The sequence below is a fragment of the Ochotona curzoniae genome, unplaced genomic scaffold, assembly GCF_017591425.1.
Source record: "Ochotona curzoniae isolate NIBS_2020 unplaced genomic scaffold, NIBS_Ocur_1.0 contig_430, whole genome shotgun sequence".
NCBI lineage: Eukaryota > Metazoa > Chordata > Mammalia > Lagomorpha > Ochotonidae > Ochotona > Ochotona curzoniae.
Window position 1 is genome coordinate 22,716,260 of NW_024466219.1, and position 15,290 is coordinate 22,731,549.

General features: G+C 38.2%; 1 protein-coding gene across 3 annotated transcripts in view; it reads left to right on the forward strand.

Annotated features, from left to right (window-relative positions):
• KCNK2 (potassium two pore domain channel subfamily K member 2) overlaps nucleotides 1-15,290 on the forward strand; it is a 184,751-nt gene that overhangs the window by 132,974 nt on the left and 36,487 nt on the right. For all 3 annotated transcript variants that reach the window (XM_040985309.1, XM_040985310.1, XM_040985308.1), the window contains 2 exons: nucleotides 6,086-6,246; nucleotides 8,487-8,673. In XM_040985309.1, the coding sequence (XP_040841243.1) occupies nucleotides 6,086-6,246; nucleotides 8,487-8,673 (348 nt within the window). The remainder of the gene's footprint in view (nucleotides 1-6,085; nucleotides 6,247-8,486; nucleotides 8,674-15,290) is intronic.

Below are 15,290 nucleotides of genomic sequence, written 5' to 3' on the forward strand. Positions count from 1 at the left end.
GGGATCTCCTGCCGGACAGTCTACTTCCAGGGTTCCTCCAGGAGCTGCTTGTGAAAGGCCATTACCTGAAATACAGTGAGGAGGAGGTGGAGGAGAGAGAGCTATGTAAATGTCAAAGATTGAATGATAAACTGGTTTGGCTGCTCTCCAGCTTTTTTGGCACAAACTGGCAATGATCCCTTAAATTTGACTCTGTCTTACTGTATGATAGATTGGTAAATGAACAAGGCGAGAAAAGACGTCAATGACAGTTTGCCAGTTTTGTTGTATCCATATTTTTTTCTTCTTGCTGTCACAGTACTGTCTTTCATTGAGACTTATAAACAGTATCAAATCTTTTAACCTGTGTCTGTGTGTTGGCTATAAAATATGAGAATCTGTTCAGCTATTTGCATGGAAATAGAAGAAAACATGAAAGCTAGTTTGCCCTTTACATCCACTCCATTTTTTCACTTAGGGAAATTTGGAGGGAGTTCCAGACATATCCTTTATATTAGAACACTGTTGGGTTGAGTGTGTGTGTGTGTTGGGGGGGGAGGTTGTTGTATGGCTATGGGCATGCATGTGTGTGTACTCTAAGGATTGGCCACATTTTGAAGGCTGTGCCCTCCAGGGCTGATTCAGCCTCAAATCTCAGGGAGGTCCTTGTGGGGTGAAAGAGTGTGCAGAGATGTTTGCTTTGGGACCTTTCCCTCCCACAACCTTAAGTCGCATGAAAGTAATGAAAATCATGTGCAGGATGCCCAGGAGTCTCATCTCTGCTCTAGTTTGTTACTACCTTTTAAAGTAAAATGATTTTCGCACTACATCCCCATCTGCAGACACGATGGCTTTTTTTAAAATAAATTTTTAAAACATCTTCCATCCAACAGTTTGCTCCCCAACCAGCTGTTATGGCTGGAACTAAGCCAATATGAAGCTAGGAGCCAGGAGCCTCTTCTAGGTCTCCCATGCAGGTGCAGGATCCCAAGGGTTTGGGCCATCCTCAACTACTTTCCCAGGGAACAAGCAGGGAGCTGGATGGGAAGTGGGGCCACTGGGATTAGAACTGGTGCCCAAATCTGATCCTGGCGCGTGCAGGGCAAGGACTTTAGTTGCTAGGCTACCACACTAGGCCCATGATTCACGTTTTAAAAGCTTTTCAGCATATTTAAGTAGGTTTGTAATTTTGCTTCTCTTAAAAATGTTTTGTTTTAAAAACAAGTCTTTAAGAACTGTCCCATCTAGTTGTTTCAGTTTAATTTGTGTGGAAAGGATGAGTACATGTAAGATGCGTAACTACAGAGGAACGTTTAAAAGGTGGATTCTGTGAGATGAAACACAAGCCATTTTAACAAGTAGTTTTCTTTTAAACATTAAGATATAGTTCAGGACATTTCAGTGACAAAATGATCTACTAAGGGATTTGGCTTGATAGCCTAACACTTTAGAACACAGAGTTAACAATGGGTGACATAATCTTATAACAAATATTACCCACGAGCTCGTATGAAACTTTAAAAGTATTACTAGCTCTGCTGATGTCTCACATCACAGTATCACTAAGGAGTAGGAAGAAATAGTATCTTCACCTTAACTAGTTGTCACGCCATACATATTTTTAAAATGTTAATAAAAAATCTGAAAATATTATCAAAGGTAATGAGTGTAAAAGCATTGAATGTGTGTGCAAGCCATCTGCCTACTTCCACGTGTGATGTGTCATCACTGCCTTTGAAGGGATGATATTTCTTCAGTGTCCTCGGCAGTTGGGTCACCTTCATCCAGCCAGATCAAATTTGTGCCTGGGGATCTTCCAGACTGAAGCCAGAAAAAAGGAATGCAGTTTCAGAAAGCAAGAAGACCAAACTTCCGTGAACTTCTCTTTCATGTCAGTCTCTGCTTTTTGTCTTCAAGTCTCAATAATGAAAAGGGAAGGATTTATCTGCCAGGTGTTTCTCTGTGGAGTTGTCTCCTGGGGCCTCAGCTTCCATGACCCTTTCCATGTCACCTGTCTAGCCATATACTTGTGACAATACAGCATGGGATTTGACACAGCCATCTTTGCAACTTTTTGTTCCAGTATATCTCATGATTTTACAGAGGCTTTCACTGGACGTAGTATTTGTCACTATGTTCAGTCATGGAGATCACTTCTAAGGCGACTTTCAAAAGGCTGAGTTTGTTATGTGTTCCTGGGTCGCACGTGTGATGGTTTAGATGTGTCTGTGTTTTCCTTTTATCCTGGCACAGTAGTCCTTGAGGAAATGATCACAGCACCAAAAGTAAATGTGTAGTATTTTATCAGCTCAGAAAGATTCTTTGGGTTTTTAGTCTTCGTGTGTTCCAAGCTTTAGAGAACTGCTTGCCAAAGGTTTTATAGCTCTGTCTACCTTCTGCTGGTTCGCTGAGGAGTTCTAGACATTTTTTGACCAAATTCTCGTGATAGCTCTCAAAACTTTGCCTTGTTGTAGCACCTCATGGGAAATATTTAGCTAAAGCTCCTCAGATTCCATCATCCCTCTAATAATGCTCAGATACTCAGGGATTAGCCCCTCAGTTATCCATGTGAAAACTCAGCAAACACACAACTCAATGTTGTTTTCTTTTTATTTTCTTAAAAGTCAACAGGAGCAAATCTTAGAAGAAGTAGAGCTCTGAATGCCAGTTTTTCTTCAACTGAAAACAGCTTGGCCACTCAGTGGTCTCCCCAGTCAATAGTCAAGTGCTTATATAATTTTCTATACTCATCATTAATAATATCGTCAGGTTTTCTGGTCCAAATAGGCTTTGTTTTATTAAGCCCTAATCGGACAGTGTACTCCCTAATTGCCTTTTTCTTCTTCTTCCTGGTCAGAACCAGCATCTATTTCAGGTTTCTCATCAGACTCCTTTTCTTTTTCTTCCACTTTGTCTTGCTTTTCCTCTACTTGATGGCTTTATTGTGTTGCTTCTCCACAGAAGCGTGATCAAGTAGCCAATCAGCTGTAAATGCGTCTAGGATCTGCTTTCTCCTCTCCAAATGCTCAGTAGGGTTTTTGGCCAGATACAGGACATTCTTTGCCCTGCACTTCATAGAGTCACCTTGGTCAGTAATCAAGATGAAGTGTCCCCAAGCAGAGAGGACTCCCAAGGCATACTAGTTGTTGTTATTATGCTTGGTTATTACAGTCACCTTCTCAACAACCAGAAATGCAGAATAAAAACCAATACCCCAACTGGCCTAACTGGTGATATTTGCACCAGCCTCCAGAGCCTCCATGTACACTTTGGTCTCAGACATGGCAAAGGTACCAGGATTGCATTATTGATCAAGTAAGTCAGTCTTGGTCATTTCCATCCCTGTATCCATGGTGATCAGTATTCCAACTTGCTTTTTTTGAAATGAGATTCGTGTGCAGCTCTTTCCTTGAGGTTAGTTTTCTAGGGTCAGTCAAGCTAGCTTTTATGTCTAGAGCATCTGATGAATTCAGAATCAGCTCCTCAGGAAGATTTGTTTGTTCTAGTAAAAAGTATTGAGGATGGGTGGCATCAACTGGACAATTTCTGTCTGAAAAGCAGAGATGTCCACCCTTTCCTCCTCCAAAGGCTTGTTTTGGGTCTGGCTCTCCTTGGACATGTTGGCTGAACAACCACATAGCCTCCATGAAGAATAGTCTTAGGATGCAGAAGCAACTGTTTGTTTCATTTGCTTTTCTTCCTGAAAAATAAGAACCCTACCCTTCCCTCTGTGTGAGGGTGTATAATCTCTAATTCATGTCTTTATGATCCTTCTTGGAGAGAGATTATTTCTTATAAGAAATTTATCCTTATACAGAAAAGGAGTAAGATATCCCATGCACTACTCCAGGCTGCAGGATTATTTATGTAAAGCAGTGGTAAAGTATTGTGGGGCCAGTGTTACAACACTGTGGGTTAAACCTCTGCATTCTACAAAGGCATCTGGTATTGGGATGTCTGGCTTTGAATCCTGGTCTCTGCTTTGAATCCAGCTCCCTGCTCACTTGTGTAGCTGGAAAGGCAAGGACGATGGCCTGATGTACCCTCTATACCGCAATGGAAGACTTGGATGAAACTCTTGGTTCTTCCTGGGTTCTGCCTGGACCCGTCCTGAGTGATGTTACCATTTAGGAAATGAACCAGCAGATGGGGTATCTCGCTCACTCTCTAGGTGTGTGCACTTGTATGTGTTGGTTTGTGGAATTGTTCTTTATCTCTGTGTCTCTGGGCTTTACATATAAATAAAGTTGTTCAATACATTTTTTTTCTTTAAAAAAGAATAGAACTTTCTGAGATAATCAGAGGACCCATGTCCAAATGGTGTACCCTTGAGCGAGTGCATGGGTCTGAATCCCAGCTCTTTGATTCTGGTTCCCTGCCAATACAGACTGCTGGATGAAACAGGTGGTGTCTCAAGTGATTGGATCTTGCCCACGTATGTGGGAGACAAGCATTCCTCATGCCTGGCTAGGACCATGGTCCCTGGCTGTTGTAGACATTTGGGAAGTGAGCCACTGGATAGATTCATTCTCTCTCTCCCTTTTCCTCCCTCTCAAATCAGAAGCAGAAACACAGAGTGAATCCTACTAATTTGACAAGTGGCACATGTTCTTAGTTCAATGACGCATTGGCCAAAATAGACCAGTTTCACTTCTTTAATGTTTTATTATTTGTGATATCCTTTGTGTTCTCCAGATGACTTTGATATAAACTGTGTGACTCTCTTTTCTGCCTGTCTTGGATGGATGCTTTGTGCAGAGAAGCTTGGAAAGACATGAGTTACATGTGTAGATTCCATATGTCAGGGTCCATCGTCCTGTCAGATTTCTTTGTATGTGACTGAGTAAAAATTACCCATTGGGGCAGAACAAAGTAGGATTCCTGGCAAGATTAGAAGTTACACATACAAAGTCTTGGAGGCAAAATGAAAATGCAGCATATTTGGGAAAATGGAAGATTTTCACTTGGGAGTGTGTGAGGGTGACAGCAGATAAGGAAAGGTGAATTGAAACAGCACTGTGAAGAATCACACTCATGATAAAAGACCTTGTGGATCAGCTACTGATTTATATATTGTGCTAAGGGAACCTTCTCCTTCTGTAGCGCATACTTAGCGCTCAAGAGTTTATCCGCCACTTGTCCATGTTCCTCCCTGGATTGTACATTCTGAGAAATCAGGAGTATCTACCTCAGTTTTATCCGTCATGTTTTAACATGCTGTGTGGCAATAGGTGCTCAGTATTTTTTTTTTTTGCTTTTTTGCATCAGTGAGTGATCACCACCCATGGTGAGGGCAGGTATTAGAGAAAGCTGCTCTAACATTGCCATGTACATTTGCCATGGACTAGTAGCAACTCTGTGTTATAAGGAATCGTGGAAGAACATTCATCCAAAATGTTACGTAAAAGTGATTATCTTGTTCTTGTTTATATCCTGTAGCCATTGAACTCTACATTTTGGTTGTAGTACTTCTAGAATGAATTCTCTTTCTGCAGTTGGCGTTTGTTATTTTTGTTCTTTGTCTTCAACTATCAAAGTAAGTTTGCTTATTCTTCTATGCTTCAGTCACTCAAAAAGTTGAAACCAACTCACCTGCTACTCTCTATCTTCTTTTCCTCACATAAGTAACTCCAATCTTTACAACCATTTGTGTATGAAACATTGATTTTCTCTGTAGTGTTGTCTCGCCAATGTCCCTTATGAGGAATGGCATCGTAATTTGATGAGATTCTTCAGAACATGGTGTGAGGCTATTAAATATTCTTAAATTTGGGCAGTACTTTGTTTTCAGTATATTCTAAATGACAGTTAACAGGATTAGCTGAGAAGTAGAAGTAAATTTGATGGGAATATTGGTTTTATTATGTGTGTTACAGCCTCAGTGTTCATCATCTTATTAAAATTGAATTGCAACATTAGCTACACTTGAAATATTGAAATATTTTCTTATAAAATATTTTGTTAAAATGTTATGTAATACAATGGGATTCTAAGCTAGTTGAAATTGTGATTTATATTTTTTAATATTTGAGATTTTTCTGAATCAGTCTTTTAAGCCATAGCTCATATGTAGACATCTGATTTACTTATAATTTTTTATTTTTAGGATTTGGAAACATCTCACCACGCACAGAAGGTGGAAAAATATTCTGTATTATCTATGCCTTGCTGGGAATTCCTCTCTTTGGTTTTCTTTTGGCTGGAGTTGGAGATCAACTGGGGACCATATTTGGAAAAGGAATTGCCAAAGTTGAAGATACATTTATTGTGAGTATGTTAAACTTTTGACTGCACGTGTTTTTCTTTAACTCTTTAAAATATTATGGCTTTTCTGTAATGCTAAAAATTCAGTCATTAAGGTTGTTACTCCAATATTACGTGACTCCACTAACATCTAACTTGTTTATCTTAATTAGTTGTATGGATAGCTGAATGCATAAATTAGTGCACAAGGAAATTTCATTTGTAAGAAATAGCAGAAATCAACAATAACAGATTCAAAATCTACATTTACTCTTTCATAATGTAGTAATTTTATCCTCAAACTTGCATTTTCCTTTCTCTATGCTGTGAATGGTGGTACTATGGGGTGTTACTCAGAATGTTGTTGCCAATATACTAAATCTTCTAGAGCAAATGATGGATAATTTTCTATTTTTTACAATGCAACAATAATGCATACTTTTTATTATTTTACAATGCTGGTGGCATTGTAAAGTTATGTAACCACTTTTGGGAATTTGTATTATCAAGTAGCAAACATATAGCTTGATTTATTAATGACATTGATAGGAACTTGTTTAAGAAATGTAATTCAGCATAACTTCCAAATAATATTAACATTTAATGACAGTAATGAAACGGTAATGTGCTATTGAATATTATTTGCTAAATTGAAGCTATGTTTCTAGTTTCAGTGTTGATCATACTTCAGATTTACAGTCAAAGTTGCTCAAACATTTTTATTGTTGGAGTGGGATAAGATATCATTGTTCTAAAATAGACATCTCAGGAGTGGGTGTTGTTGCATGGTCCATTAGGCTGCTGCTGGGACACCTGTATTCCTTGTCTGAGTTTGAGTCCTGGCCTCTGATTTAGCTTCCTGCAAATGCATCCCGGGAGGCAGCAATGGATGGCTCAAATGTCTGGTCCATTGCCACCCATTGAAGACCTTGGCAGATGTCCAGGTTCCTAACTTAGGCCTGACCCAGACGTAGTTGTTGTGGGCATTTTGGAAGCCAACCAGCAGGTGGAAAATTCATTCTGTTTTTGTCACTCTTTCTATCAAGTAGATAAAAATAAACAAACATTTCAATGATAAGCTAGGAGTTTTTTTGTTTTGTTGGTATTATACTTTTCTTGTGTCGATATTACAAGTGTTCTGTACATATGTCAATCAAAACAGCAGGTTAGTGTCATAAATTTGGTGATACTAGACAGTTTATATTTTTATTCAGTGATATTAGAGTACTTGCTGGATTCTGAATGATGTTTTTCGTGTTATGTGTACATCCATACATAAACAGATTCCTTGCCCTTGTGGTAATGGCATTCCAGTACCCATGATCTAACATTGGATATCAAGGGCTATTTTTTTTTTAATTTACAATTATGAACTGATTTAACTCACATCTGAGGAGAGGATGGTGGGTTAGAGCAACTGATGTCGTCTCTTGTCTTCCCTGGTGACTTGGAAGATCTCTCTGAAAATCCCTCATACTCCAACATCCCATGATTTTTATTAAGGTGACCGAAAGCTTTTTACAGATGTAGTCAGAGTTGGAAACATATAGCAGTTCATATAGTTCAAATTAAGAACTGGGAGCAGACTGCTGCATAGATTAAAGCTTCACTTGTGGAAGTGTCTTCTTGGAAAAGGGTGTGCACAAATAGGAGTGCTTGATGAGAGCTGTGAGTTAGGGGTGGTGAATTCCCAACCTTACTGATGAAACATTTACCCCCGTTGTATGAGTTAAGACCGTGGGAGAGGAAAAGAGAAAAGTCTTTAGATCCTTTGGTTTTATACTCAAATCAAGTGAATTAATGAAAGAAGTAGTCTTTGTAATTTTGAAACATAAATTAATTTCATACTTAAATGTTTGCCAGTTGTCAATTGTGAATATAAAGTTCTTCAATTTCCTATTCTATATATTTTGAAATTGTGTTTGGCCCACGATTAATTGTATGCTTATAGACAAAAATATTTTAAAAGCATATCAAGTTAACAAAGGATGCACTTCAAAGTTACATTCTCAGATCACATGTAATGTACTTTCGAAAGGGTTTTACCTGTTGTAGAGCTTTGTAAGTATAAAGTAGCATCCTTGTTAGCATTTACTGCTTTTATAAAGTTATGTCCAATTTTCACTGAAAGTTACCTCTAAAATGGATTAAGACATGCTTACTTGCTAATGATAGTGTGGAGATTGTCTTTGGGAATCCTGGTAATCTCTCTCTCCCTCTGTTCCCACGCTTCTCTCTTCTGCCCGACTCTGTCTGCTCCCTAGAAATGGAACGTTAGTCAGACCAAGATTCGCATCATCTCCACGATCATCTTTATCCTGTTTGGCTGCGTGCTCTTTGTGGCTCTGCCTGCGGTCATATTCAAGCACATAGAGGGCTGGAGTGCCCTGGATGCCATCTATTTTGTGGTCATCACTCTCACAACCATTGGATTTGGCGACTACGTTGCAGGTAAGACTTTCTTGGTCCTGACGTTGCTCTCCTGACCTGTGTCCTTTAGGTGCAATTTTTAGTTAAGTTTCTGACAAAACATGGTGGTCCTGTGGGTGTCCTAGGAATGTTATTTTAAAATACCACAGACTGGGTAGCATTAAATTCATAGACAGTCATTGTCTCCCAAAAAGTGTCAGCAAGGCCATGACCTTGCCTAACCTCTGGGTAGAATCTTCCATTGCCTCTTCCTGATTAGCCATCCTTGGCTGGCAACTGCATTGCTCCCAACTCTGCCTCATCACTACAAGGCCTTTATGCTTCTGTTTCTGTCTCCAAACCCCCTGGTTATTTTAATGACAGCAGTGAATGGGCTAAAGGCTCACCCAGTCCAGGAGGAGCTCATCTTAGCTACTCATAGCTGCACGGGTCTTATTTCCAAACAAGGTCACAGTCTGAAGGTGTACAGGGGTTTGCAAATTCATGGTGTCTTTTTTTGGAAGATGAAGAGTAATTTCCTAACTCTGGATGTAAACAGAAGGATGATACGGAAAGTGTGTGTGTGTTTTAACCTTTAAAAACTTCTTGCTTGTTAAGAATTGTACATTCCTACCTTAATTTCATGAAGCAAACATCTGCTTCTTAGGTGGTCCATTTACTTTTGCAGTGATAAAAGAATTCAGGTTTGGACCTGGCACGGTGGCATAGTGGCTAAAGTCCTAGCCTTGAATATGCCAGGATCCCATACGAGCACTGGTTCTAATCCTGGCAGCTCCACTTCCTGACCAGCTTCCTGCCTGTGGCCTGCGAAGGCAGTTGGGGATGGCCCACGACCTTGGGATCCTGCACCCACATGGGAGGCCTGGAAGAAGTTTTTGTCTCCTGGCTTTGAATAGGCGCAACTCTGGCTGTTGTGGTCACTTAGGGAGTGAATCATCAGATGGAGGATCTTCTTCTCTGTCTCTCCTCCTCTCTGGATATCTTATCTAATTTTGCAATAAAAATAAAATAAATCTTTTTAAAAAAGAATTCAGGTTTAACATATCTTTGACTGTTCTGTGTGGACCCTTTCTGCAAACTTTAAAGGAGTACTTCTTGGTTACCCAAAACCTTCTTTTTAAAGAGATATTTATGTATTTCATTGTTCGTTCTGAGAGCAGTATTTTTGACTGAGCTCAGTGGGTGAGATGGATCTCAGTGTCTGCATTATTGGATTCGCCCTTATTTCTTTATTTTTTCTTATGTTATCTTAACTGCTGTGTGTCTTATTATTGTAACTCTTAGATCTTACATTCTGGTCCGTTCAACTCTCTTTCTTAGAAATGCCAATTTTGCCCTTTATTATTTTTTGTTATTCCAGTTTTAAATAAATTGTAGAACTAGTGGTGCAAGCAAGCACATTAATATTCTGTTGTGGGTCATTTTTACCAATTCCGCCAAATAAAAATCATTCTGTGAAACAAAACCCAGGGGGATGTTAGAAAGTTGTATCAAACATTGTGGTAGAGCTTGGGGATTTCAATTTCTCAGGCTAAGCTTACACCAGCATAATTTGGTTTTAAAAGAATTTTATACTTTCTGGCTCTTTTTTGTCTTGATTCAAACTTCTTAAATATTTTTAGAAAAGAAAATACACTCTGAAGTGCTAGAAAATCTCAGGATGGATGGTTCACATTTCTGTTGATTTGTTCATTGCAATTTAACCTGGTAAAGCCCTCACCGTGGCTAATGGTTGTATAATATCCTTGAAGAGGGCGAGATTTTCATGAGCGAAGCTTTGCTTTGTGCAGAATTGATCCACAACAATTCTCTAAAAAGAAGGCTGCAGCTCTCTGTTAGAGATTTTAAATTTTATGATTACCATAGCGAGAGTTTCAGACTTTGAAACTCCATATGAAAAGACAGATTTCTGTCCCCAAATTCCCATTTTTTTTTAACTCTCACTAAAGTTGTATAATTGCTTTAAGTAGAAGTGAAAAATCTGTTGATTTAAAGAGAAAATGAAATCATTGAAAAGAATACTTGTGGCCCTGTCATCTTGCGCTGCCTTACCATTTTATAAATATGACTAACAAGATTTTGTAGCAATTGTCAAGTGTTGTGGAATTATGGGATCAGGCCTAGTGTGGAACTCACATCCTTATGCTGAATGTATTTAACTTTAAAGAGTGCACGGACTGTGGTAATCCAGTATGTGACCCTCATAGTCCAAGTGACTCTAAAAATAATAAAGATTACAAATTTTAAAAACTGTGGGTGGGTGAAATCCTAAAATAATATTGTCTTTGTGGCAACTGCATAAACAGAGCTAGGGGAAATATAGTTTTGTTTTATGGTTTTATAAATGAAAATAATTTTCCTCTAAACTTTACCTTTATATCAACACTAAAATTAGCTATCTCATGGGGGCTATTAATAGCCAATCTTAACAATCCAAAGAAAGAAATCCAGCGAAAACACCTCAAGTATATCCGTGAGGATCTTGAATTCAGAGTCTTCACCCACTGTCATTAGAAAACGGGCTGATAAAATATTTGTATGCTATTTAAAAGTATAATCTAATAACTAATTTTGTTATTTTTAGCTTGGTATTATATTCTTCCCTTCCTTAAATTTGTTAATTTAATTTTTATTCTGCAGAGTAACAAAAAAATGGTAGGAATGTGCCTTCACAGTAATTAACATAGGGATTTGATATGATTAAAATGACAACTGCAGAATAAGATTAATAAGAAGCAGCAGATCAGTGGTGCTGAGTTTGTGTTTCCTTAATTTGTGTATTTATGTTGCCCTGTGTGAACCTGTGGGATGGTGTCCCTAATACTGTCGGTCCCACCTGCCAGATCCGCACAACCATGGCATTGTTTTGGAATTAAAATGTGGATGAGGGGGCTGATGTGGCAAAGGTTGGTCCAAAAATGTGTGTCCTTGATGATAAGTTTCGAAAAATGAAAACTGAGGCTTTTAAAAAATGAGTCTTAGAAAGCAATTGCTCATCTATTTCAGTAGAATATGCAAAATGAGCTTTTACATCTGCATAGTTTATGACTGCAAAGGTAACTGTCCAGCTAAGGCGACCTCCCCATGGGGAACCATCAGTCATTTATATTTCAGAACCTTCCTTCTTGTTACTATGTGTCACACTAGACAGATTCTTTCCACCTGTTGCAAATGTTATCAGTGACATTAAAAAACCTAACATGAACCTTCTCATCTTTCTGTTAAACTGTGTTTCAAAAAAATAAAGATGTGCCTTCTGTAACATGTACTCATAATCTGATGGCCACTTTAAGCCTTTCTGAATAGGAGTAGGCTTATGCTTTAATTCAATTCTATTATTATTTTGCATGATGCAATTTATAGGTATTCCTACCTTCAGTTTTTTTTCCACCCTTCCCCCCCCCATATTGTCACTGTAATATAGTCCTTTAGTTACAGTTACAAATTCAATATTCTGCTGTTAAGTGTGTCATGGCTAAGGTAGGAAATCCTGTGTCATATTATCAAGGTATATTTGAACTGATTAATTGAGAGTCCTTTTTTCTGTGTAGTAGAGATGTGTACTGCAGTGTATCTTCACTCACTGCCATTGCTATACTGAACATCCTTGAAGAAAGTTTTAAAAAAAAGTTTTTGCAACTGTGGTGCTGTTAAAGGAAAATAAACACTTTTTAGAAGGTGATTTTTATAAACTTATTTGAGAAGGACGGCAGGGAGGAGGAGGAAAGCGAGAGAGAGAAGGCATACTCCTTTGGTTCTCTCCTATGCACACAACAGCCACTGCTTGGCTGGGAACTCCTCCAGCTCTCCCGTGTTAAGTCATGCTTACCTCAGAGATTGGGAGCTGGAGCCATCAGCTTTACATCACTGAAAACCCAGAACTAATGTTAGTTCCCTGGGAATTCATAGCAGATTGTCTTTTAGTTATTCAAACTTGCATTTACAGCTCGTTATCTTGGTCCGTGTCTGTAAAGTATACATAAAAGCATTGGTTAGCTATTCTTTAGAACTGGAGAAGCTCCAAATATTGTCTAGCTGAATACAACTTGAAGTCACTTTTTAAAGCTAGTGTCTCCTTTAATATGGGTACAGTATAGGGATGATGTTAAGAAATAACTCCATGGCTTGTTTCAAAGTTGCCCCAGGAAATGTTTAAAAATACTTAACTTTCCTAAAACCAGTTATTTCATAGAGACAAGCTGAATGAGTGAAAGTCAGATGCCAATTTATGGTTTTCACAAATAAATGCTCCTATATTATCAACTTTTAAAATAACCAGAAATTCTGAAATTAAAAATAATTCTCCTAACTGATATCATAAAAACACATATTCCATCTGAGCATATGTTTATTTAGCCATGCATAAGTATCCTCAAATTTTGAACACTGAAATTTAGTATAGTTGGTTAAATAATGAAAATTTCATAACCCTGTGTGCAGTTAGTGAATGTTTTACCTGATTGATCTGGCATTTTGCTTAGTACTCACTTTGTACCGAAAAAAAAAAAAAGTAATGTAATTTGGGTCTTTTCCAGGAAAAATTATTCTCCATTTGGTACTTAACCTTTGTTATACTTTTTCTAATTTTTTACAATTACATAATTACTTACTGCCAGATTTTTTTACTTGGAAACAACTTATTTGCATGTTTTACGCTAGTAATTCATTTTCTTAGAGTTGTGTTTTAAGGGTCATTACTGGAAATGCAGCTTTCCGTGACCAAACTCCTAATTTCCTTTATAAGTGAAAATGTGACTCATTCAATGGAGCACTCAGAGCTGGCTTAATTGAAGGGAGTTTTGTCATGAAAGCATATCAGTTTCTCTTGAAATACCATAGTAAGTTGTTGTTGCCATTTAAAACAGTTTGTTCTAGTAGAGATCTTCTAGAAACCAGTGTCTGATGTTGCCTAAGAATTTTGCAATTATGTGGAGAGAGAGAGCTGGTATTAAAATTGCTATTATTGAGCTGACCACCAGATAAAATCTTGGAAGAATTCAACAGGTAATACAGACACTTTGTCAGGAATGATGTCTGAAAACCAGTCATCAGTACTTGCATGATCACCATGATTGAGAAAGTAGCATTGGTTTTAAAAAGAGGCTTATGGATAGCTCATGAAAATGGATTATATTCCTCATTCATTTGTTCGTTCATTCATCTAGTTGTTGAGACAAATTGTCCCAGCTAGAAACTCTACCCAGCCTCTCATGAAAATAATTAATCTAGTTCCTGTTCCTTTGGAACAGAATGTATGAAATGCAGGAATAGCAATGCAAATAAGTAGACTCTTCCTACTGTTCTATGTCATTCCCTTGGAAAATTCTGGAAAGGGTCTGGTCATCTCTCCCTATGGCCAGTGACTGTCAGACAGCACACAAGAGAATTGGCAGCCATGTGCATGATTAACTAATGGGATTTGACACAAATTGTTCAGAAGTCCTAGGACTGTGGACAAATCAAGAAATTAAGTTCTGCTTCAGAGTGAGTATACAGAAGCATTGTAGAAATAAAGAGGAAAAAAAGCAAAGAGGAAAGCATTGAATCACTGATAGTTGTGGCTTTGTGAGGCAGGCAGTAAGTTATACGTTCAGTGAAGAAGCCTACAGATTGCTCTATATTGAGATGTGAAGGTAATTTCTAGGGATGAAACTTCCATCTTTACCGAGGGTAACTGAGTGACTCAATGGGTTGATCTTTCATGATCATGACAGTATTCTTTTACTGATGGCATTCTTCCTAAATTTAGAACACTTAGTAAGAAATATGAAACTTTCTAGAACACTGAAGTCTGGAATCTCAAAAACTAGTTAAAATGTTAGGGAGATTTAATGACATTTTTTAGCCTTTGGAGGGTTTTGTTATTTGTTTACTCGATAGTATCTGAGATAGTATCAATATATGAGCTCTTAGCCTCTCAGTTCTTGAAACAAGGAGAAGGACTGTGTTTAAATTACCTACATAAAATAACATAAAAACATACTAACACAAAAAGGAGGACTTCTCCCATCCTTCCTACAAAACATCAGGCTAACTTGCATTAATAAAGTTACACAAAGTAGTTGAAATCAAATTTATATCCAAACTATAATACTTTGAGTATAAAGAATAACGTCATTGTGTTTAGAATGAAGTTATATATCCTAGTCTGCATGCTATAATATAGGTTTATAAAGATGAAATGCATGGGAAACATTAGTCCAAAATGGCTAGATTCAGGGAATTAAATCACAGGGAAAGAAAATTCAATGTAAGAGGAGGGGGTGTTTAAGTTCTTTAGGACAGGCTCGCCAGGGTTGGAAACTTGCAGCCTGAGGGATGCACAAGGAAAGGAAATCCCTGGTAAGATAGCACTTGTCCTTGAACCCACACGATTTCCAGCTCAGAACCTTGAAGGGGAAGAACATGCCTTGTGTGGCTTCCTGCTCTTAGTCATGAACTGGGGATGCTGCGGTTTGAATGTTCGTTCTTTACAAAGTCTGTGTCAGAGTTTAATTGCCTTTGTGACAACACTAGGAAATGGAACACTTACGAGATGCTTAGGTTGTAAGGGTGCCACCTGCATGGGCAGTATTGGTGCTGTGTTCAAAGGAGCAAGTTCACCTCCTAATCTTTCTCATTCTCTCTCTTGCCCTTCT